The 26,838-nt window shown below is 36.6% G+C and overlaps 1 protein-coding gene across 1 annotated transcript in view; it reads left to right on the plus strand.

Moving 5' to 3' along the window:
- The first annotated feature begins 14,360 nt into the window (after nucleotides 1-14,360).
- Nucleotides 14,361-26,838, plus strand: part of LOC140154123 (uncharacterized) — a 265,827-nt gene continuing 253,349 nt past the window's right edge. Inside the window, exon 1 of the mRNA XM_072176729.1 lies at nucleotides 14,361-15,192. Within this exon, the coding sequence (XP_072032830.1) occupies nucleotides 14,994-15,192 (199 nt within the window). The 5' untranslated portion in view covers nucleotides 14,361-14,993. The remainder of the gene's footprint in view (nucleotides 15,193-26,838) is intronic.

A 26,838-nucleotide genomic window follows, 5' to 3' on the forward strand; every position in this document is an offset into this window, starting at 1 on the left:
AAATGCACGCGAAGCGCATAGAAATGTGACATTTTAAATGCTACATGGGTCGAAAATTTTTTGGTCTCTCTGACATGATCTACTAGACTATAGTCGATTGATGAAAAATAAGAATATGTTTTTAATCATGATGAACACATTCAGTTAGTAAAGTATTCAATAAATGATCATGCAAAGGGTTAGAACCCAGTATATTTGTATAATTATGCAACATATCATGACATAATTATAATGAGGGCTCACTTTATACTCAACATTTCTGAGTTTGGGTCTATCAGTTTAACAGAGGGAGTACGGTGACTAAGGATCAGATGTGAAAATCTATTATTGTACGCAAATTAATACAAATCAAATGTATAGACGAATCCAATTTCACGCATTCCTACACCTCAATGGCAGCCATTAGCTGGGTCCCCGTCGTCGGCTCTATCTCACCTAAAAATGTGGAATGATGCGGCCTTGGAGGTATTTTAAACTGCATTATATCACAGGTGTTACACATAGACAAAAGAATGATGACAGTTTACAACACAAAAGAATCTAACATGGAATTTTAAGCGGGTTTAATCCACCCAATTTGGGCACTCACAACACCAGTTTGGTGCATGCGGGGGCCCAATAATGGCCGACCAAATCCTGACCATGACTTGGCACGTTGCATTCGTCTATAAATGCAATAGGTGTAGAGTATGCAAAATGGGCAAGTGAACTACGGAGTAGTCTAATGACAAATGATGTGAGAGACACGTACCCTCTCCCTCCTTCTCTCCAATACCCCTTCTCTCTCTTCCTCTCTTTCCTTTGTTTACAATGTTGATCGGATGTACCTCTAGCCTCTGCCTGTATTGTATGAGGGTCATTTAAAAAGTTCTACCTCCATCATCATAACGTTGTTATCGTAAGTGCTAGGAAGTTGAAATAACTCGAAAAGTTATTTGATGAAAATGTGATTTTTGGTTGTTAAATGGGTCATAAGTTATAATCAAATAAGTCTTATGCATATTTTTTGTATAAGTATATATACAAGGTTATCAAACAATTGTTCATCTTATTTCCACGTCAAGATGTATCCTTTGCTTAAAATAAGGACGTAATTATGAATTACCCTGATTCCTGAAACATGGTCTGGTCGAAATCTGGCAAATTTCAGTAACATTTGTGTTGTGTGTCAGTGTTGAATCTTTCGATGTTTTCTTCTCATAAACGTATTAGTTGTTTTGAAGTTCAAAGGCATGTCAGGGAGCTCAAATAGGAACAAAATATTTATCCTGAGTAAGCAGTTGGACAACTGCATCTCAAAAACATTTTTATGGAGATTATAAGCTACAATATGATGCTTACCGTGTTTACTACAGTTTTGGTTTCAGTTTTAACCGTTTCCGACGTACCAAACATGTATTCGCTTTTACCCAACATATCTATACAACCAAAAATCATATTTTTATCAAATAACTTTTATTTTGTAGCCGATATTTGAGAGTATAATCATGGGTAATTTCACTAACCTGACACGTAAGATAACAGATATGCAATGATGAATTATTAAGGTAGAACTTTTTGAATGACCCTCGCAGAAGAGTGGACTATTTTACAATGGTATTACCTGGCAATGGTAAAACTACTTTGACGTTTCATTTGTATTCGAACACAGGAATACCAGTGTTAATTGTTTGTATATATCATGATAGATTGTGTCGGGGTGGGGTATAGGGTGTATACTACTAAGTGTCGATTGGGGTATATTCCACTTGGAATTTAGGCCTATATACTCCTCCTATGAAAGACATGACTTTATAAAATATTCCACACATTCCTTTCGGGACCTATTTTATGAAGCTTGAAGAAACAGAGGTGGTGATATAAAAAAAACACATTTAAAAGATTGCTTTATGGAAAAGATTGTTCATCTTAAAAGGAGTTTGTATACACTGTTCTCCGTTTTGCCTCATCACTTTTAAAAGGCTTATTCAGAGATTTCAGCATAAGTGTAAAATATTAAAACTGTGTATAAATTTCTTAAAAGTGAAGGATAAGTCTTTAAAGCAGCAGGCTATGTTGAATCCTTAACGTAGCACACACTAACACATGCCAAAACCTGAATTTTGATGATTAGGCCCATTACAATCCTCCGGATGAGCAAATTACTGATTTTTTTTTTTTGTACCTGAGAGCACATCAGACAATTCAAAAATTGCATAATACGAGGTATATCCTTCTGATATCAATAATAGGCCTAAATGCAAGTTTTATGACAAATTATTAAAAAATTATATTTTTGACATTTAACAGTCATCGAAGTAAATTTGATGAATCTTATGATAGGACCAAAATTTTGTAGGTGTTTTTGGGGAAAATGTACACAGTAAAAAATATTTTAAACAACTGTTTAAAATGTTTACAACACTGTTTACGCCGGTCACTCTAACAACTTCTGTTCAAAGTTTAAACAACCTTGGGTTGTTTAAACTTTAAACATCCAATTGTTAAAAATTTTGAACAATTTTTTAAACAACAGTTTTTAAACATCTGGGTTGTTTAACTTTAGTTGTTTAAATATAGGCCTACACAGTTGTTTAAAGTATTTTAAACAACGAATGTTTAAAAGAAACATTTGTTTAAAGCTGTTTATGGCTGTTGTTTAAAACAATTGTTTAAAACATTTTTGTTTGTTGAAATTAATTTACTTGGGAGAATGGGCAAGAAGAACTGACTGTAAACCATGCACATCAGCCCCATGCATCTGTGCATGAACAGTGTGAATGTGATACATTCAGAGGTAAGTGTTTGGTTTAAATATTGTTTGATGCTTTCTCACACTGTACTTATCATTAGGGTTGGGCGAATCACCATATTTTTTTTGAAACGAGTTGTTTCTATGGCCAAATTTACCGTAGAACACATATCCGCCAAAATTTTTGACCTCCGATGACGTTTGACCCCCCTACTATTCAAAAATTCAAAATGGCTGCCAAAATAGCATATTTTTGCTTGTTTGTTGCATATTTTAGTAGATACATAGCTTCAATGTGTCTTTTTATATGTTTTTGGGGTTGAGGAACACAAATTTGACTCTTCTGAGATGATTATCTGTACACTGTATAAGTTAAGTCGCCAAAAAATCAAAATGGCCGCCAAAATGACGTCATTTTGCTTGTAATAGCATATTTTAGTAGATACATAGCTTCAATGTGTCTTTTTATATGTTTTGGGGGTTGAGGAACACAAATTTAACTCTTCTGAGATGATTATCTGTACCCTGTACAAGTTAAGTTGCCAAAAAAATCAAAATGGCCGCCAAAATGACGTAATTTTGCTTGTAATAGCATATTTTAATAGATACATGGCTTCAAATAAGTCTTTTTTATGTTTTTGGATTTGGGAGCACAACTTTGACACTTATAAGAAGATTTGGAGTACCCTGTACGAGTTATCAGTTGCCAGAAATTCAAAATGACATCATTTTGCATGTAATAGCATATATTGACAGATACATGGGTACAAATATGTCTTTATCTATGTTTTGATGTAGGGGAACACAAATTAGACACTTTTAAGGTAATTAGCAGGAACATATACAAATAATAAGTTGCCAGCACTGAATATCATCTCAATTTTGTTGAAGAGAACAGCTGAAATCTACTTCTTAAGGAGTAGAAATGTAAGTGGGATATTACATGTGTTTACTTGACATGTCATTGCATTTGTAATTTCTAGTAACTGAGAGTAACCTACATTTTGTATTACACTAGGATATCAATATCTACTGACAAGTTTGATTCTGGTTTCTTTGCATTTTGAATGGATTGTCAGTTCTTCACACGAAAATTTCACCATTTGAATCTACTGTCGACTTTCATTGGTCGCATTTGATGAATATCTGGGGCTTCTGTAACCCTGATTTTGCTAAGTTGTTGTTTTTCAGTTAAGTGTGCAAGGATATTGATAGAATCATGTATCACAGTACATGCATCTAGAAGTTTCATGATTCTAGCAAGTTTCCTTATTTTCAATTCTGTTTTCTTCACGAGTGTTAGTCGCTTTGATATTTAACCGTCTGCGGGTAATTGCATCTGAAACACTGTCAGAACTTCTTCTTGCCCATTTCCATTTTTAGGCGTTTATCAGCATTGCTAATAAGTGGTGTGAATGTCTGACGGGTTTGAACTGATCGACGTGGACCCACCACAATGCGCAGATCATGCAGCTGATAAAGTCTCAGAAACATTGAACAGAAAATTGGTGTTCAGAAGCTGCTAAACATGACTGCCGTAGAGAAAGTGTTCACCTCACGTGGATCTAGTGTCCATAACATTGGCCCTTATTCGAAGCTACTATCTCCAAGTCATGCAGCTCACTCCATATCCCTCTATAATGAATAAACTTCATGGGTGGAGACACAAGGCATCGCTTCAAAGGTTTCATATCAAATAGATTTGGTAGGATTGCTGAGATTGCGAAGGAATTCTAGTGTCATCGGCAGTGTCCATCATAGACTTGGCAGATGGTGTCCACGTACAGAAATTGGTTCCTGCATTGAAAAATATTCTCAGCTGATTGGTGCTTTCATTTTCCCATTGATGGATATCCTGGGAATAGATGACAGAGACAGCTATGTCGACAAAAGTGTTAAATCTAGAATATGAAGCAGAATTGGCTAAATTTGATGTTCGCATTGTAGAAAGTGGTGAAGAACTGAGACAATCCATTCAAAATGATGTGTATCCAGAACCAAACTTGTCAGCATATATTGATACTTTGTTGAAAAATATCCTATTGTAAAATACAAAATGCAGGTTGTCACAGTAGAAATTACAAATGCAATGACATACCATATTAAGCACATGTGAACTAACCCTGTTTATATTTCTACTCCTTAGAGAAGTAGATTTCAGCAGTTTTCTTCAACAAAATTGGATGGTATTTTTATTCTGGCAACTCACAATTCGTGTATGTTACTGCTAATTATGTTAAAAGTGTCTAATTTGTGTACCCCTACATCAAAACATAGATAAATATACATTTGTAGCCATGTATCTGTCAAAATGTGCTATTGCAAGCAAAATGACATCATTTTGGCGGCCATTTTGAATATCTGGCAACTGATAACTCGTACAGGGTACTCCAATTCTTCATATAAGTGTCAAAGGTGTGCTCCCAGATCCAAAAACATATAAAAAAGACTTATTTGAAGTCATGTATGTACTAAAATATGCTATTACAAGCAAAATGACGTCATTTTGGCAGTCATTTTGAATTTTTGGCGACTAAACTTGTACAGGATAGAGATAATCATCTCAGAAGTGTCAAATTTGTGTTTCTTAACCCCCAAAACATATAAAAAGACACATTGAAGCTATGTATCTACTAAAATATGCCAGAAACAAGCAAAAATATGTTATTTTGGCAGCCATTTTGAATTTTTGAATAGGGGGGTCAAACGTCATCGGAGATCAAAAATTTTGACGGATTTGTGTTCTACGCTAAATTTGGCCATAGAAACAACTCGTTTTAAATCACTTTTGTAAAAAAAGTTCAGATTCGCCCAACCCTATAATATCATGGCTGCATAGGCCTATACTGCACAGCTTGCATCATTTAGCATACGTACAACACACAACTGTGTGTTCATATAATACTCTATCACATCAAACAATATTTAAACCAAACACTCGCCTCTGAATGTATCAATTAGGTCTGGCATTTCCCACTTTTGGAGCAAGTCAATCACATAGTCATCCGCCGGCATGATGATGAATCTGACCCTGATTTCAAGGAAGGAAGCCCCTCTTTTGCAAAATTTGATCTTTTTTAAACAACGTTGTTTAAAAGTTCCTTTTTTGGTATTATTCATGAATTAAACACACACTGTTTAAAATTCAAGGACTGTCTTTTAAACAATGTTGTTCAAAGTTTGAACAACATCGTTTTAAACAGCGACATTTTAAACAGTGTTTTTGCTGTGTAGGCCTATACCTTTTTATAAATTTTGGATCCCCCTTTGCAATGATTTTTCAGCAAATTTACCCCACTTTTTCATGTAAAATCAAGGACCAAATTTGGCCAAAAACAACCCCTTTTTTGTGGTTTTCAATGACCAGAATTTCAAACACCCCTTTTCAATGACACTAAATATTGACATAAAATTACCGGATTTTCCCTTTTACCCAAATTTCACGGACAGTGCAAATAATTATCCCCTATTGTGCTGATTTCACGGTCAAATTTCGCGGGCAGTCCCAATTAAATACCCCCTATTTTGCCAGTTTCGCGGTCCTCGCTACTGGTAAAAACATTACCCCTTTTCCGCGCTATTTGGTAACTCTCATGGTTGCCAACTTTTGTGTTGAGTTGGGGGACCGGGCACTGGCCAAAAAAAAATTGGAGTCAAAACAATTCACAACTTCCGTCGGCCAAAATTTTTTCCGTCGGTACATTTAGAAGTTGTGCCCCCTCGGTTACGAAAACCTGGCTACGCCACTGCTGTGAAAAGGTGGGTGACCGTCCCCTTAAGCTCTCTTTATAATTTCCTCTTTAATCAACTTTTAAGTTAAAACAACTTTAAAACCGTTACGCAGTATTATAATAGGCCTAGCTATGATTTTTCCGGAGGGGGGGCAACTTTCAAATGGGGAACTGTGACGCAAAAATCAAAATTGTTAAAAATTGTTGAAAAGATATCATGGCAGACACCATAATGTTACATTTTACTCAGAGTGTATTCTGGAAGAGCGAAATTCACTGTAAAAAGGGCGAATTTTCACTCCACTAATTAGAGTGATCACTATAGCCAAAAGAGTGACATTTCACTCTTTAATTGAACTGCCTGAAATCTCCTGCAATCAAGGTTGGTTATATTGGCCAATGCATGGTTACATAGCCTTGGCCTTGGTCAACGTGACAATTATATATTTTTAATTAACATTAAGACGTATACTTGACTTTGACCTTGAAACGATTCACAATTAGATCATGAGATGATGATAACATGCATAATGAGCAATTGAGAATAGAACCATGCTAGCCAAGCTCCTCTTAAAGGCCCATTCAGTGATTTGCTCATCCGGACGATTGTAAATATCATCAAAATTCAGATTTTGGTACCTTTGTTATTGTCATAGATGTGCTAATAACATAGCCTGCGAGTGGTTCAGCCGAAAGCCGTGATTTAAGACAAAATAAGACATTTTACACGAATCTTTAATTTAGATACTAATTAGCTACATGTATTTGAATGGGGCTTCAACTTTGTCAGTACTGCTGTTTACTTCGTTTTTTTGCCAAATTTGTCATTTCAAAAATACCAAATGACAATTTGAATGACTTATCCTTCACTTTTAAGCAATTTATAAAAAAAAATTATTTTTTACACGGTACCGGGTGCGGCGAGGAATTTTGTTTACACTTGCGCTGGGCTCACTGAATTATTCAATGAAAGGTGTCGATCGGACTCATACCGTACTTTCATGTGCGTCGATGATATACGGTTGGACGTATGATATTGCATGTTCCATATATTATATACAAATACACCTCAGTTAACACGGGTAATTGTAGGACGATTAAGGTTTGGGCTGATGAGATACCCAGCAAACACACAAACGTTTTAAAAAAGTTATATTTTGGCTTTTGGTTTCGGTAAAAACGTTAAATGTCGGGTTATATAAAGGTCATGAAAACGTTTTAAAACGTTTGGTATGAAAACACACTACAACAATATTTTTAAAATGTTTTCAAAATGTTATTGTAAACTATTTTTGCAAACATTTTTTCAAAATGTTCTTAAAATGTATTTTTCAAAACGTTTTAATAACATTTGAATGTCGAATTATATAAAGGTCATAAAAACGTTTATAAAACGTTATTGCAAATATTTTGGCCAAACGTTTTTCGCAAAATATTTTGTCAACCCCAAAATAACATTCTGTTTAGAATGTTTTGTATCAAGTTTTCAAAAATGTTTTTGGAACGTTATAAAAACGTTGTTATACCCATTATATAGGCCTAACCCGACATTTAAACGTTTTGTGTTTGCTGAGCAGTTGATTATCAGGAAATGTTTTTTAATGTTATGAAAACGTTTTATACCCTTAATATACCCTTTATATAACCCGACATTTAAACGTTTTCAAACAACCTTTTATAACCTTTTGCAGATGTCGAAAACGTTTTGTGCTTGCTGGGTAATTATACCAAATGGATCATGTTTTGAGCATATTGAATATTTAGGTGTAACTCAGTGTCAAACCGTGATGGGCGTTTCGACCGGGGATGGAAAAAAACCAGAAGAGACTAGAGCGGTTCTCGACTTGCGCGGTTCTCGACGCAAAGCGTCGGCCGCAATGCCTCCACCTTTTTTTTCTAATTTTTTTTTTTTTGAAATTTTTTTTTTTTTATTTTTTCATTACGAATATTTTTTTTTTTTTTCTAATTTTTTTTTTTTTTTGAAATTTTTTTTTTTTTTGAAATTTTTTTGAAATTTTTTTTTTTTTTAATTTAATTTTTTTTTGGAATTTGTTTTTTTTTTTTGAATTTTTTTTTTTTGTTGAATTTTTTTTTTTTTTTTGAATTTTTTTTTTTTTTTTGATTTTTGATTTTTTTTTTTTGGCATCGATGGGACACCGTACGAAAGCCGTGATTTAAGACAAAATAAGACATTTTACACGAATCTTTAATTTAGATACTAATTAGCTACATGTATTTGAATGGGGCTTCAACTTTGTCAGTACTGCTGTTTACTTCGTTTTTTTGCCAAATTTGTCATTTCAAAAATACCAAATGACAATTTGAATGACTTATCCTTCACTTTTAAGCAATTTATAAAAAAAAATTATTTTTTACACGGTACCGGGTGCGGCGAGGAATTTTGTTTACACTTGCGCTGGGCTCACTGAATTATTCAATGAAAGGTGTCGATCGGACTCATACCGTACTTTCATGTGCGTCGATGATATACGGTTGGACGTATGATATTGCATGTTCCATATATTATATACAAATACACCTCAGTTAACACGGGTAATTGTAGGACGATTAAGGTTTGGGCTGATGAGATACCCAGCAAACACACAAACGTTTTAAAAAAGTTATATTTTGGCTTTTGGTTTCGGTAAAACGTTAAATGTCGGGTTATATAAAGGTCATGAAAACGTTTTAAAACGTTTGGTATGAAAACACACTACAACAATATTTTTAAAATGTTTTCAAAATGTTATTGTAAACTATTTTTGCAAACATTTTTTCAAAATGTTCTTAAAATGTATTTTTCAAAACGTTTTAATAACATTTGAATGTCGAATTATATAAAGGTCATAAAAACGTTTATAAAACGTTATTGCAAATATTTTGGCCAAACGTTTTTCGCAAAATATTTTGTCAACCCCAAAATAACATTCTGTTTAGAATGTTTTGTATCAAGTTTTCAAAATGTTTTTGGAACGTTATAAAAACGTTGTTATACCCATTATATAGGCCTAACCCGACATTTAAACGTTTTGTGTTTGCTGAGCAGTTGATTATCAGGAAATGTTTTTTAATGTTATGAAAACGTTTTATACCCTTAATATACCCTTTATATAACCCGACATTTAAACGTTTTCAAACAACCTTTTATAACCTTTTGCAGATGTCGAAAACGTTTTGTGCTTGCTGGGTAATTATACCAAATGGATCATGTTTTGAGCATATTGAATATTTAGGTGTAACTCAGTGTCAAACCGTGATGGGCGTTTCGACCGGAGATGGAAAAAAACCAGAAGAGACTAGAGCGGTTCTCGACTTGCGCGGTTCTCGACGCAAAGCGTCGGCCGCAATGCCTCCACCTTGACGCGTATCATTTTAACTGGTGCAATTTCACTAGGAACTGGCCATCTCTAGATGACAGTGTAGGTTTTTAGAAAAAGTGTAACAAATGAAAGATCCTTGACCCATTTTGTCTCATGCCCATATGACAGTTTTAAGTTATTTGACCTCAGATGACTCCTGGGTGACCCCTGATGACCCCGAAAAGACCGTCCAAAAATTTGACTCTAAATGTGGATTGTACCCACCAAGTTTCATGCCCATATGACAGTTTTAAGTTATTTGACCTCCGATGACCCCTGGGTGACCCCGGATGACCCCGAAAAGACCGTCCAAAAATTTGACTCTAAATGTTGACTGTACCCACCAAGTTTCATGCCCATATGACAGTTTTAAGTTATTTGACCTCAGATGACCCTGGGTGACCCCGGATGACCCCAAAATGACCCGCAAAACACTTGGTTCTAAATGTTTACAGTACCCACCAAGGTTCATGCCCATACGACAGTTTTAAGTTATTTGACCTCAGATGACCCCTAGGTGACCCCGGATGACCCCAAAATGACCCTCAAAAAAATTGGTTCTAAATGTTTACAGTACCCACCAAGTTTCATGCCCATACGACGTTTTTTGCCAATTTGACCTCAGATGACCCCTAGATGACCTTGGGTGACCTTGACCCACTAACTAAACCTACTGGAATTTGAAGACCGCCAATGACCATCCCTCCACCAAATTGCATCACTGTACATCTTATCAGTTCCGAGATATTGCACCCGCAAGCTCGGACGGACGGACGGACGGACAGATGGACGGACGGACAACCAGGAAACATAATACCTCCGGTGGAGGCCTCCGGTGGAGGCATAAAAATCGCGAAGGCAAAGAAAAAAGGGGAAAGAGTCAAGGAGAAACTAAGGAATAGAAAAAGTCATTTGAATATAGTAAATCATAGGACACCTCAACATGTCAACTCTCCCAAAAGTTTCACTCGGTGTGATCTGCGTTTGCCCCTTTGTCAATTGTACGGGCAATTGTACCTAGGCCTACTTTAGGGCCTAATATAAAGTAGCTTCATTGATAAACCTTTTAAAAAAACAAAAAAAAACAACGAATAAATATATTATTTTTAAAAGTTCTGTGATTTTCCTAAAACCAACCAAGTACAATACCGCACCTTCACTCTGGATAGGAAGGGCAGTTTGTTCGCAACCAGTGAGCGTATAACACATTTCCACCTTTAAATCTCTCGCCATCATCTGATGCTGCAAGCTGCAGCACATCATTATCATCGTCATCATCTTATAAAATGAATAATAATACATAGTTTCATCCATCAACTAGTCATTAGATACTGCTCAGAGGAGCTACTGTTTTGCTATGCAAAATAAACACAGACCTTTAAGGCCTCAACAGCCGCGAGAAAATTACCACGTTTCCCCTTGGAACAAGAAACTCTGTCTTCGACCCCCACAGTATATTAATTATTCAGCATATCCCTTGTCAATGTCTATATAGCTATAGCATGAATGCATGCGCCCGTCACACGACATTTACACACGTAATTTTAGTGTTATTCAAGGATCTACAAACAAAATGTCACGGTAAAGGCAGATAAAAAAATGCATAATGAAGTTAATAATATTACAGTAAACATGAACGCAAAGATAAGTGAAAGTACGTGCAAATGTACTATGTTGGCTAACGAGTTTTTATATTAGGTCAATCGCGAGGTAACAATTCTGCTATCTACTGAAGATACACATGTTGATAACATACTTGGTTTGCGACAAATCTGTTCGTAATAACATTACGTAAAATTAACATTTATGTTATACTGGCTTTCACAGGGCAGGGACATAATTTGAAAACGTTGACTGGGGATATTTTAGCCGGGATTTCAACCTGCATGACATAAGCAGATTATACAGAGGACCGGTGCATGCTGTTTTCTTTTTTTTCGCTGTCAGACATGAGTAAAGTGAAGGCCAATGTCATGTCTAATGCAATGGTATGATGGCATGATGCATTGAAATATGTATGCGCAAATCTGGTTTAGAATGCACATGATAATGAATGATATCGCCATCATGTAAGATAATATTTTGCTCTGGGTAGGGTAAAAGGCGTGGGGTAAAATGAGGGATTAGCAGGCTGAAAGGGATCATGTATTTAAATTGGATGAGATGAGATGATCGATGAGATGAGAGGAGAGGAGAGGAGGGGGGGAGGAGGGAGGGAGGGAGGAGATGACTATGAGATGAGTTAGAGAGGAGATGAGATGAGATGAGAAGAGATAGAGAGGAGATCGAGAAGAGAGGAGAGGATTCCCGAAGGTACACCAAAATCGACGATATTAGGCCACATTTTTTTTATAATGCTATCGTTTCATTTTAATGTAATCAGTGATTTTATTCATCGTAAGGAGGAGAGGAGAGGAGATAAAGAGGAGAGGAGAGGATAAGAGAGGAGAGGATTCCCAAAAGTACATGATTTATAATGCAATTTTATATTTCATTTTAATGTCATCAGTGATTTTATTCATCGTAAGGAGGAGGAGAGGAGACGAGATAAGGAGGAGAGGGAGGGGAGATGAGAGGAGAGGAGATGAGAAGAGATAAGATGAGTTAAGAGGAGAGGAGATAAGATGAGAGGAGAGGAGAGGAGAGGAGAGGAAAGGATTCCCGAAGGTACACCAAAATCGAAGATATGAGGCCATTTTTTGTTATAATGCTATTTTATATAATTATATTTCATTTTAATGTCATCAGTGATTTTATTCATCGTCAAATCAGTTCAGTGCTAGACGTGAACAATTTTGTTACAGAGAACTATATAGATTGATTTCCTATAGAGTTACTGCTTCATACAGAAAAAAAAGGTACTGAAGCCTAGTATTTGGGGCAAATATTATGATAAAAAATGAAACACGGTAACATTGCTCACAAAAACGAAATAGGCACTTGAAAAAAATCTTATTCTAAATATGGAATAATTTAAAATGATTGTAGGAACTTTTAAAGAAGAATGTTGGTTAATATCAGATTACGAACACCATATAGACATAGGCTATATCATCCGGAAATAAGTAAATAAAAATAAATACATTAAGGCCTACAAGAGAGTGGACCTTCTAAATGTGTAAGGGGCGGCTTCAAAACTCAACCGCCGGTTGCCCGCGTGCGGTTGGGGCAGGTTTCTGTTGTTCTAAACCCGAATGCGGTTCAACCGCGCCGGTCGAATTTTGAAACCGTCCCTTAAAGAGGGTACATAGAAAGTAATTAACAAACACCAAGTCATGTAAGTATATTTTTTATTTATTTTACTATTTCTTATGTAATATCAGGCTTTTATTTTAGCCACGAGTTAAATCTTCACGGCACTGGTGAACCCATATGCAACAAATTGATAGGCCCCTTATTCATGACAACTTGCATGTAAACAAGGGACAATGACCGAAACATGTTATCAGCTATGTCGCCTCAACTGGTCCGACTTGAAATGATTGCCGCTAAATAAGAAAAGATGGATAAACGAGTGACAAACAACTAAAGGTTCAACAAAACCCTTTAAAGTACAATCCCTTCTCTACTTAAATACATTCGAAAACAACATTTTATATAACCCTTCAATAAAACGCACCATTAATGTTTGTTTGAATTTTAAATTATAAACAATGAACAATTACGTAAGCAAAAATATTGTTGAAGCATCGACGTTTTATTTCCCCTTTTTCCTCCTTCTTCAAGAAAATCGAAATGTAAAAGTAATAACTGAAAAAATGACACTTTTCTTCTGTGTCTCCTGCCCGGAACATCTCCCCGGCTGTTGAACTCAAATTTATTTGGGCTAATGTATTTATGTGTGCCGCTGAGGGTGTAAGACTATATGTTAGAAGTGTTTTCAAGCTTTTCGTACGGTTTCATTAACGTAGCGCGTGTGTACGATTTCTGTATTCTAAATTGACTGCGCGATTTCATTTTATAGTAGAAATTGCGGAGGCGGTTATGCTTTAAATTACAACGACCCTTAAAAAATAATCAAACGAAAACATTACACAAATCGATCAACAATTAGTTTCTGGATAGTCCACTAGTCATGCTGGTGTAGTCAAGAATATACATGTCATGTATTTTGTCTCGTGGTCTTGTTGTGCTTGAGTAACAATATTGACACGCCTGATATAAATCCCCATATAACGGTCACATTACATGCATTTATGGGTTGATCCAAATTCACAATCTTAAAATAACGGTCCACGCTTTTGTTAAACTGGAGGTCGTTTAACAATTCAAGGATTTGCTTGTTATTAAAAAGAGCAATGGCAGCACTGCACGTATGTCTAGCCGGCCAGTGAATCAATACTACGATCGCCAAGTTCAGCCCGCATGAAATATCGCCAGGAATATCTCCGAATTTACGTTGATTGCATCCACATATCTACTCCAGATATCCACAACCATATAATCACGACCAAAAACGAGCCAAATAATGTTCCCAAATCCCTGAAAACTTGACATAATTGGTATTTTGGAGCAGGGATTGAGGTCGCTGTCCTTAAATGACCTTCAGTAAGGACACCGAGACAGTGCTGCAATGTTTGCATAAGTTAATGACGTCATGATTATCCAGCGTTTCCATTTTCACTGTAGGGACGACATAGTTTACACGGTTGTAATTTAGCAAATAAACAACAAGATAGAGCTTTGTTTCACAAGCCGTATCCTCATATTTTCCAAATAATAAATAAAGTAAGTTGATTCCAAATACACATGCAAATTACACAAATAGCAAAATGTATGAACGCGAGGTATTTTGTGCCAGACAGTGCCCGCGTGACCTTCACAACATTGTGCACCCTATAATGAATAATGCTCTGTGCCTCATAGACTTGTGCAGAAATCCTTTAGCATGGTTTGCTTTGGTTTCTGTCGTACGTAAAAAGGTAGTAAAACCAGTTCTGAATGGTAAATATACCTGCTCTATAAACACCTTTTAACGTACTCTGTGGTATGTCACGGTGGTTTTCCTGCTAAAACGGGCTTATTGGACTTACAAGGAACAATTGCTATCAACGAAGAAATCTTGCACGCCAAGGATTTGAAATAGCTGAGATAGACGCTTAGGAACATTAGCCGAGTTGAGGTTTTTCTTGTATGTGGAACAGTAGAACGTAGCCTGACTACTCAATTATCATGGCTGCCAACCCGCCAGGCGCTCCGCCGCCGCCACCGCCGCCTCCTCCGACTGAGGCTACCCCTACAACAAGTTTGACACCAAGTTCTCAGTCCAATCCAGGACTAAGTGGAGTTAACAGTACAACAAGGAGCCCGATGGAACCGAAACCAAGCAGTATGTCACCTACTGCGAAGCCCGCAAAACCCAGATACAAAGGTAGGTTTGTTAACGAGTTAGTGATTTCAATTGCACATCATTAAAACCTAGATATTACAGTCAGGCAAATGGTCAGTTCGTGCGTGAAGAAAGACCTTGGTACTGTGTTAGCGTGGTACCTTCATACACACATACCATATTCTAGGGGAGACAACAACAAGTCAAGTACGGCCGGGGCAATCGTGCAAAAATGGGTTAAATTTGACTCCAGGACAAATCAAGTCCACACTGACAAGATGCTAATGTCATTGTCAATGTCAAGCTCACAACCTTGCAAACGTCATGCCTGCTGACATTTTTAGGTTAATGAGATGCAATAGTTTTGGTATTGTTTGCCATCATTGTTGACACTGTCAAGAAACAGGTTAAATAACATCTTTTTGATTTCAGGCATTCTTCTGTAAGACTTGGGGGGAAAATTGACAAAATATGCAAATTTAGTTTAAAAAACATTGAGTGGTTGTCAACAGAAACTTGGCTAAAAATGTGCCACTGAATATTAACTAAGTGTGATCTTGAGACGTGATATCAACCATCAAAAGTGAGATTGCAAATCTGATGTGCATGTCTGTAAATACTATAGCCAGCTTTGGTTGGAATTGTATATTGTCTAGACCTGCGATATAATTGTGGATCTAAAATATTGAAAACCAAGCAAATGTAGACAGTTATGTGATTTGAATTTAGTTCCTGAAACTTCAATGTGTCATAGTGCAGCAATTGACAATCTCAAATAATAAGTTTGTGTTTTGAGAAAATATTAAAAATATTCTAAAACAGGGGTTCTCAATTAGGGAGCCTGAGTATCAGCTCCCCGGTCAGATCTAGCCCGTGAGGACCTTACCCACCACACACCCTGTGATGGTTCACAACCAAAAATATTAACAATGCTAAAGTACTAGGTACATGTAGTCAGAGAAAGGACTCAACTTTGCACCTTGTATGAATTTAAGGTTCAACAAAATTTTGATCAACTTCAACTTCATTATACTTTTCATGGGTGCATGCGTACCTGACCTCAATGGCCTTCTGTGATAATTTGCAACAAGCATGGCAACTTTGCAATCATCCAGTCTCTAGCCAAATTTTTATTTGATACCCAAAGAAAAATAATTGAGAACCTGGGTCCTAAGTTTGTCTACACTTTCATCATGTTTTGTATAGATGTCACAGAATTCTGGGATGACATTGACAAAATGTGACTCTGGCACATATAATAAACATATCAAAAAAAGTAACTAACCCCCCTTAAACAATGGCCGTTATTCAAAAAGGGACTATTGTATTGCAAATCTGGAAAATGCGTTGGAAGCAGAATTTATTTCTGCGCATTTTGACACCTCATTTGATACGATAGCCCAGAAAACAATAAAACACCGGTCAATTTAATGTAGTAAGGTCCAGATTTGAAAGTTGCACTTACATACAAATTTTTACAATACAAAAACACTCAGATATCATTACACAGATTTAGTTCCATTACACTGAATGCAAAATCAATAGAATTTACTGCAACTTTCAGATCTTGGGATACGTTGATTTAAATGTGCGCTGTGGCGTCAATATTTAGTCAATTGCTACAAATGAGGTGTCAAAATGTGCAGAAATAAATTCTGCTTCCAATGCATTTTACAGATTTGTAATACAATCAGCCGTTTTTTAATAATGGTCATTATTTAAGGGGGGTCAGTTACTTTTTTTGATATGTTTATATAATATACAGGTAACCGCCTAGTATAATATATCTCGAAACAATATCAGTGCAATATTTTGCAAATGCTTCAAAATTGACCTCTTGTGATTCAACTCTCAATGTCAAATAAATTGTACTAGTATATTGATATCATTTACTGTTGGTATTCTGATAGTGCACACAAACTTTGTGACACTGAAGTGAACATTTTTGTCACCCCTAAGTTTAGATTGCATTCTGTCAATCTCGGGATTTTTTCAAATGAACAATGCCCAAATCTCATGCAGATCTGCTTCAATGGGTGGATGCCCGGGGGTGGATGAGGAAACCTAACCTAAACCCATGATTACCCATCTCAACTTTGGAGGTGTGGGTATGGTTTCTTTCAGAATTTTTTCAGTCTATGCATTACTAAGGAATATGAATGCCAAATCTATATGGAGTCAGGAGTGGGATTCTTGCAAGGAATATGAATGCAAAATCTATATGATTTCAGGAGTGGGATTCTTGCAAGGGATATGAATGCCAAATCTATATGGTGTCAGGAGTGGGATTCTTGCAAGGAATATGAATGCCAAATCTATATGGTGTCAGGAGTGGGATTCTTGCAGAGATTTATGTTGGGGTTGGGCCTCATGTAGGCCTATTGTCTGCTATATATTTTAACATTGAATGTATAAAGAAGAAGAAAGATGTAGATTCTCCCTTCCTTCATAGTAGTGGGTGTAAAATACATAGGTACATACGTAATATGATGATGTAAACTACATGTGGAATATCCTGAATGTACCTCATCCATTAGTACAAGGAGGACAAGGAGGAGGATTCTTTCAGTGCATGTAGGAATAGGATTTATATGCTCCCCTATTATCAGCATCAATCTTTTGTGTGAGCAGTGGTCATAATATAGATCCTGCCGAGTGCCGATCCTCTGTCTTGTACATGTCAGGAGTGGGATATTTTTGCAGAGATATAGCTTGGGGTTTGTACCCCCTGTGATATCTCTTTTTACCATATTTTGTGTCAGAAATGGGATTATTTTCATTGGTTTCTAAACAAGGTTTTTGGAATCTTGAAAAATTATGTGACTTGAAGTCTCTCAATTATCAGATGTCAGGAACAAGATGACCTCAATCATATTGTGCACTTTTTTTTGCATTGCCTTCAGGATGGGACCAGGGTCCCTTAGTCAATCTTTGATAAACATTTGGAACTTCAGGAAGTATTAGGTACCCTCCACCAAGTTAACTAGATTATGTTGGTGTCAGGAGTGGGATTTCTAAGTTTAAGGTTGAAATTAGGGTATTGTGTATCATGTTTGATTTTTAGTATCTTTCGGTGACTGTCAGGTGTGGGATTTCTGACAAAGACTTCAAGGGTTGTGGTTACATAATACCTATTAAATCTATATCTGCTGGGCTGGGATTGTAGGGCTGGGATTCCTTGAAGAGCATGACTGGGATCTACCCCCTTGTCTTCCCCAGCCTTCTGCTGCATGCTGTCAAGCAAAGGTTAATGGTTGTAATATTTTCTTAAATTTCTAGATAGGGTACCAATCTTTAGATTAGGGTTAGGTAAAGGGTTAGGATTAGCTTTCTAGAGTCTATGCTTATACTGACCATCATTTGATATCACAGTTGGTTAAAATGTCAAGCAAAATTTCCCAAGATGATGACATTATCATTTATCAACTTAGGCCAACATTTTGACCCCTACATGTAGAGAAGGACAGGTTAAAGGTCATAGAGCTACTGCTTTACAGTGTGTGAAGAGCCCATACATGCTCATTACTCAGCTTCTTTTACCCCAATAGGCTTCTATGTCCATAGAATGACCCGGGAGAATGACCTTTGAGTATGTTGGGTACAAAAACCCATACTGCCCAACATGAGGTCAACTTTTGAGCTGAAGGTCATTGAACTTCGCAAGTGGATATGAGAATATTTTGGCTCATTGTGTGTTGATCCAGGATTTAATGTTATTATCAGTGCTGTATTATTTTACATCACCACCTCCTACATGTATATAAATTGTAAATACAGCATTCTCCCTCCATGTTTGGGGATTTCTGCTGAATATTGTACATTTTCAGGATTTTAATTTTCTTTTCGTGTATTATTCAAACCTGTTTATTGTGCAAATCTTCAAAGCCGGTCAGTTTTTCACAAACTATAAGAACCGGTATTAAAAATCACTGTCACACACAATTAATGATGAAGAATTGAAGATTGTGGGCGATTTTGTTGCTAGGCCTACATATACATGTTAAGGGTCAGGATCGCCCATCCTGATAGGGAACTAATTGGTGGGGGCAGGTGCATTTATTGTAGTCATTTAAACAGGTGCTTACTATAATAATAATAACTTAAAATGGGGGAAAAAGAACAATACAGGCAAGTGAATTACTAGCATATCAAGGAAGGTCTGAAGCTGGGGTCAAAACCATGGGTCAAAAACATTGAAATTCAAGCCCAGGTATACCTTTACTTTCTAATTTGTATGAATGTTCAACTTCAAAGGGTATACGTACATGACTTCATGAATGATGTACAAATTAGGGGAGAGGTGGGCATCAGTAGCATAGCCAAGAAATGGCGAAAGGCCTTAAAATCTTAAATGGCCAACATCCCATGGGGTAGGGATGGGGGAAAGAGGGCACTCCCCTTGTCTTCCCCCTTGGCTATGCCACTAGTACATAGGTAAGGATGGGCATCACCAGGGTTTTCCATGTCGCGATATCGCAGTAAAATTTATCGCGATATCGATCATATCGCGATAAATTTTACAACTCAAACAAATTGTAGTAAAGGCTTAAAATAATGCTGCATAATCAATACAACGTTTTAATTACATAATTTTCAATCTTCTTTCCCTCCTCATTCCCCTCTTCATTTCAATGTACAGATACATGTATCTTGCCGATTACGGCAAATTAGGTAAAATCTGACTACAAACTTAGAATATTATTGCCGAATTGGTGACTTTATTCAGCTTTCATTTGGGAGTTGGTGAGTCTATAGTTTATCGTGGGGTCATCGATGAAGTAGTGAGAATTATCGCATTGCGATCATTAATATTTTCTCACGATATTGTCGCCTAGCGCCAATATCGTACACCCTTACTGGTAGGGCTATAACATGGAATATGGGATTTAGACAAATTGTATGTTATAAAGAATGGATATCAGTTAAAGAAAATCTATTTAATATTGAATAGATTGCACATATCTTGGATCTCACGCTTCCCCCCTCCCCTTGAATGCACAAATGAAGTACATGCAAGTTGATGGAAGCAAGCTCGCACACATCTTGTGCCTGGTACATTCCTCAACATTAAAAGTGATTGAATGTGATGTGAACATAGGCGTACCACACTGAACCTTAGCCTGTTTTGTTTGTTACATACCCACTATGTGGGCAAACCAAAAACGAGAGTGGCAAGTGGCGACAAATCAAATTTCTATCTTTTCATTGGCAAGTCAAAATGGGCTATTCCAGTTAATGTCCGTACACCCTTACGGAAGACATGTCCTTTAATCTTCAACACAGGGAGTGTGAGTTTCAAAAGGTTTTTTTTGAATGGGTGACTCCATTTGAAATCTGCACCCCATGTGTGGGAGATTAAGGATGTGTCTTCCACAGGGGGTGTATGGATTTCAACTGGAATAGCATATTGGCAAGTCAAAATCATGTACTGCTGTGCTAAGAGTACGACTAAACTTGTCGTTCTATACAAACAATTGTTAGGCGTAGAAACGGCATGACATCATTATCGGAGTGAACTGAAAACTACATACAGAATGGAGTCATTTGCAACTATAAGTATGTATTCAATATATTTGAACACTCCAGAATTGAACAGTTTTCAAAAGAAATTTACTGACTGGATAATACTCATGCCAAAAACAAGCAATTATAAAAATATTGAACCAAATTGTGGCATGATTTGAAAAAGAATCCCCTTTTAGCAGAAAATTTTTTTTCAAAAGAATACTGACTGGATATACTCATGCCAAAAACAAGCAGTTTATAAAAATATTGAACCAAATTGTGTCGTGATTTGAAAAAGAATCCCCTTCTTTTAGCAGAAAATTTTTTTCAAAAGAATACTGACTGGATATGCTCATGCCAAAAACAAGCAATTTATAAAAATATTGAACCAAATTGTGGCATGATTTGAAAAAGAATCCCCTTCTTTTAGCAGAAATTTTTTTGCAAAAGAATACTGACTGGATATACTTATGCCAAAAACAAGCAATTTATAAAAAATATTGAACCAAATTGTGGCATGATTTGAAAAAGAATCCCCTTTTAGCAGAAAATTTTTTTTCAAAAGAATACTGACTGGATATACTCATGCCAAAAACAAGCAATTTATAAAAATATTGAACCAAATTGTGGCGTGATTTGAAAAAGAATCACCTTCTTTTAGCAGAAATTTTTTTGCAAAAGAATACTGACTGGATATACTCATGCCAAAAACAAGCAATTTATAAAAATATTGAACCAAATTGTGGCGTGATTTGAAAAAGAATCCCCTTCTTTTAGCAGAAAATTTTTTTTCAAAAGAATACTGACTGGATATACTCATGCCAAAAACAAGCAATTTATAAAAAATATTGAACCAAATTGTGGCGTGATTTGAAAAAGAATCCCCTTCTTTTAGCAGAAAATTTTTTTTCAAAAGAATACTGACTGGATATACTTATGCCAAAAACAAGCAATTTATAAAAAATATTGAACCAAATTGTGGTGTGATTTGAAAAAGAATCCCCTTCTTTTAGCAGAAAAAATAATTTATGTAAATTAAGAATAGCTACATTTGTTATAATGAAGTTGAAATAAACATGAGTGCTGCCTGAGCATGAAATTCTTAGTTACCCCGGTATTTAATTACTTATTTTGTTCTTCCAAATTGTATATCATATTGTCACATGTTATTTAAACTTGTGAGTATTTTTCATTCATGTGAACATTTCTTGCTGTAAATAAATTTTTGACATGGACATCTTATTATCAGGGTTTTACATGTAACTCACCTGTACTTTAGATTTTCAAGAATGGACAGCATTTTCGGGAACAAAACTGGCAATGCCTGGGTGCGTAACTGCGTATACGTTGGGTGACAATTTTGCGAGATTAGGATTTCCAGTCCCATTGTTTTATGGGAGAATATCTTCCAAGTTCCAGAAATTGCTTTCAACTTTGAATTTCAGTTTGAAACCTTTCAATTTTGTTTACCCATCTCCATAAAATTTTGATAATTCCAACTTTCACCAAAGAGACATTTTGACCTGAAAAGTGAAAAGTATAATATACAAAACATCATGCCATCATCACTCTTTTTGATTAGTTTTTGTTCTTCTTCATTTTGATGCAAAAATATTTTGTCTTGTCAGCAGCAGGACTCAAGCAGCTATTACACGTTTGGAGATGGATGAAGGTGTTTAACTTCATGTTTTTCTCGTTCGCTGACGACGATTTGTGCATCTAAATCTTTCATGTTTATACATTTTACAGTGAATAAATTATGACTTGTGATCATGACTTACCAAGTATTTCAACACCCGCACCTTTTCCGTGTTTATTATTCTAACTTGGTCAATAAGATAAACAGTCAAGTGTGCTCTTTCGTTATTACATTTTGTAATTTACTACGAAAAATGATAGTTGAGATGTTTGTGTCTCGAAGGGCATGATTAAAGCGCAGCTATCTGATTTGTATTGATATTATTTGTAATTAAAATAAATTTGATATGCGTGTTGTTGGGGTGTGAATGTGTGGGGTGCATCCTGCCTATAGGGGACATTTTTGTGTGTTTTTCAAACCAAATGAGGACTTCATGACAACCGGGGTGTCCCCAGTTGCTGTCTCTTTCAGCGTAACCCCCTCTTTCTAAATATGCCCAACCGGAGAAGATATCTTACAATTCCCACAATGCATTTCTTCCATTTAAATTTTCTGTAAAATACTGATTTGCTGTCTATAGTGTAACATGGGTTGATAGAAGTACCTCGAATCCTCGATGAACAGAGAACATCCAGATCTTGCAAAATATGTTTATTTCTTGACTATCGACCCATGTTTAGCCAGTCTTTTTGAAAACAAAGGGAACCTGTACAAAGTACAAAAATGTAATGGTAGTGTCAATTTAATTTAATGAGGTGATGTGTCATGTTGCAAAGGATTCTGGGAAGGGTGAGACATCTTTTTTGATGCCCAACATTGACTTTTTTTACTACAGCGTACCGGACCTCAATGGGTAATGTAGAAATCCCAAATAGACAAAAACAAAATCAAATTTGTACTTTGTGAACAAATAAAGTTGGCAAAAAGTCAATATGGTAAAAATCTTTAATTGTGATGATTTGGTTGGCTAAAAATTGTTCCCACTACGACACATAGTCCTTGAACTGGGGTGTTTGTGCGTTAGTGTGTGCACATTTTGTACTGTCCTCTGACTGACGAGACGTGATTGATAGCCTCATGAATTTAACACAATAACCCCCCTCGCCTCAGCAGTCTTTATTTCAGGCCACATTAAATGAACGGGATGTCAGGCTATGTTTTAAAGGGAATGTTTTCAAGCGAAACCTCCGGCAGTCATGCAGCCCTAGATTGCGCTATTCTAGTTGAAATCCTTACACCCCGTATGAAAGATAGAACCTTAATCTTCCACTGAGGGAGTGTGAATTTCAAATGAGGTTACCTAAATGGGCGACTCCATTTAAAATCGACACCCCCTGTGTGGGAGACTAAGGTTATATCTTCTATAGGGGGTGTATGCATTTCAAACAGAACAGCCCATTTAGTAACTTTATCAGGAAATCGTTGTACAGACCTTTGAGCCGCTGACCTAGCATTGGGAGGGCAAAGGGTGAGCAAAAACTTGGTCATAATAGGCACTCCAATTTCCTGCCTCTTTATTTAGTTGTCTGCTTGACTGCACTGTTTCATTCGTCAATCTTGCTCAAGCACTGGCTGATGTTATCGTTTCCCCCAGTCTTACAGGCCTATTTGGACAGGCTGTATAGAAGGAGGGGTATTGGCCAGGGGGAGGGAATGAACCGGGTGTTCGTTTGGATGATTTGGTATAGTAGGAAAGGCCTTGGGGTGTTATGGTTGAGGTACAATTAAACATTAGAATACCTGTCTTAAACATAGAAGCAAGAACATCCTTTCTCAAAATGTAGAATGGTTATTTATTACCCGATATTAGGCCCATATCATGTATCTTAAAATAACAAATTATGTAGGTAGGGGTACATGGGACAATCCACATGGAGAATTCGATGGAGAGTGAAGTAATCAGCATTAGTAGCTCGGTTGATATAATTTAAGCTAAAAATTTGTCGTATGATAACATTGGTGAGACATGAATTTCATGAAAAATGTCAACACATAAAAAGTTTTCTGTGTTGGAAATCGAAAATAAATATTCTGAAAATTAACATTTTTCTGGATTTTTTATTCAAATTAAATAGACAGTAATTTTCCAAAGAAGATATCTTGCACTTGAGCACTTCCCATAATGCATTTCTCCCATTTTGATTTCCTGTACTGATTTGCTATCTGTGCAACATGGGTCGATAGTGATGATGTGTCCAGTCTCAGTTAACAGAGCACATCCAGATCTTGCAAAAAATGTTTATTTCTTGACTATCACCCATGTTTAGCCAGTCTAATCTCAAAATGAAAACAATGGGATCCGTATAAGTGTAATGGGAATGTCATTTGATGAAATGAGGTGGTATATCATGGTGCAAAGGATTCTGGGATGGGCAAGCTTTCTTCTCTGGGGTAATTCCATCTGGGAGTGGAGAAGGGGAGGACAAAATTAAACACAAAGTGATGCAATTGGATAATTCAGATGTATGTTTGAGTAAAAATTGCAAAACTATCACAGAATATTGAGACCTGGCACACAGGGATACAAGTGATGTTTAAACCATTATGCACGATCATGGTGGAAATTATGACAAATTGACACAATCCTAAGAAATGTCAACTTCACCTAATATACATGTCCACAAATTCAGAGCTTAACCAGAGAAGGAGTCTGGCAATTGGCTATTCCACTTGAAACCCATGTACCCCCTTCTGGAAGAATGACCTGACAAGAGTGTGAATTTCAAGTGGGGTTACCCAAATGGGTCGCTCCATTTGAAATAGACACTAGATTGAAGTCATGTCTTCAATAGGGGGTATATGGATTTTAACTGGAACAGCCCAATCTTGGATCAAATTAGTTTGTCAGTCTGTCAGCCAGTCATTTTTAGACGGCGTCTCTTTCTGTAATCACTCGATATGTTTTAGTGTTCCTTTTGGGGGAAGAAGTTCAGCATGTTCAGACTGACTTACCCCCGCCGCCACTCCCATTCACCATGTACCCAATTTCCCCTACCTTCACACATGTGTTGATATTAAAGCACGCACAAATAACTTACAAAAACCTCAGGTGAAATACGCAGCTTTAATATTTCCTGCATCTGGGAGTCTGGCAAGGCAAAGCGAAGATTGAACGCTGTAGGATCCAGAACATGCTCATCTATTGAGACACAGGTCTTTAACCCCTATATATTTGTACATTCATTGAATAACCTTTGTATCATTGGGTACACAAACTCATACTCCACAACTTGAGGTCATATATATTAGACATGGTTGTTGAATGGAAGTTGATGAACTGTGCCACTAGAGATGATATTATCTTGGCTTATTTTATATAGTGGAACCAACAACATTATTATCATCAAGCTAAGTTGATTGCAGTACAGTGTTACACCAAAATTAATCAAATTGTCATAAAAATATTGTACCTGTTATGTTTGCTTTATGCGGCTTAAATTTCTCTTTTGATTTTGAGGAAATTGAAATAATCAGGTATGCCAGGTTTTCTTGCAGTATGCAGGGTCCCATGGTTCATGACTATAGAGGTTTTAGATATTTTTTACCCTAAACGGGTGGCTTTCTCTCTCCTTGGCAGGGAGTTGTTGGTGAACATTTTCTTGGATTGTGGTACTTTTATTGGAAATTTGACAACCAATTTGTTTTTCTTTTCAAACTCACTCCATTTGTGAATATAGGTAAAGCTATTATACATTACAGAGGGAGTATGGGTTTCAAAATAATTTACCCAAGCTAATTCCATTTGAAAAGCATGCTTAACAAATCTTAGTTTAATGGCTGCCAGCATCTCAGAGAAGAGGAGAGAAGGGACAAAACATCTCGCAAGCAAGGGGGAAGCTCCCTGGCTACACCACTGCAAGCGAGGTAAATTACAGGTGAAAGGGGAGACTGTGATTGTTACATGTGGAAGTAAACACCTTTGAGTAAGACCTTGTCAATGTCTGTCATACCCAGATGAACTTGTACTTGTATCTGGGTCTTCCCTGTCTAACAACCAAACAAACTCCTCCAAACAGACTTTTACATTGTACTCTTGGCATTTTATACTTCCCCGACTCTACGTAGGTCTTATGCACAAAAGCAGGCAGACATGGAAAGTTGGGAAAATAAGGGCGCTCAGGTTTACCTCTGGCTTCTGTGCCCTTTGTATGCCTTTGGGGGCAATTACAATCCCCACCGCTTCTGATCATTATACATCTAGGTATGACTTTTTTTTTTAATGAAAGAAATGCGCCTAGCATGTTGGATGGTTTGGTTGAAAATAGCACCACCCCAGACAGTGTTTTCATATTTACAGTTTGCGAGTGACCTCGGTGACCTTTTCACACTCAAGCAGGTCAACCATTTTCTTATGCCTGTTGAAATATTATGGCTTGCAGAAGTTGTGATGGGCGGTATATCATCTGAACATTTTATGATGACTGCAGTTTTGGTTTAGTATTTTGACATGATTGAAGCTTGGTTTGTTTCTACATTGGGTTTTTGGTTTGCTTCTGAACATCTAAATATGGTTAACTTTGTATGTTCTGAACAAGAATGTTGTT

This window comes from Amphiura filiformis, chromosome 6, assembly GCF_039555335.1.
Source record: "Amphiura filiformis chromosome 6, Afil_fr2py, whole genome shotgun sequence".
Lineage (NCBI taxonomy): Eukaryota > Metazoa > Echinodermata > Ophiuroidea > Amphilepidida > Amphiuridae > Amphiura > Amphiura filiformis.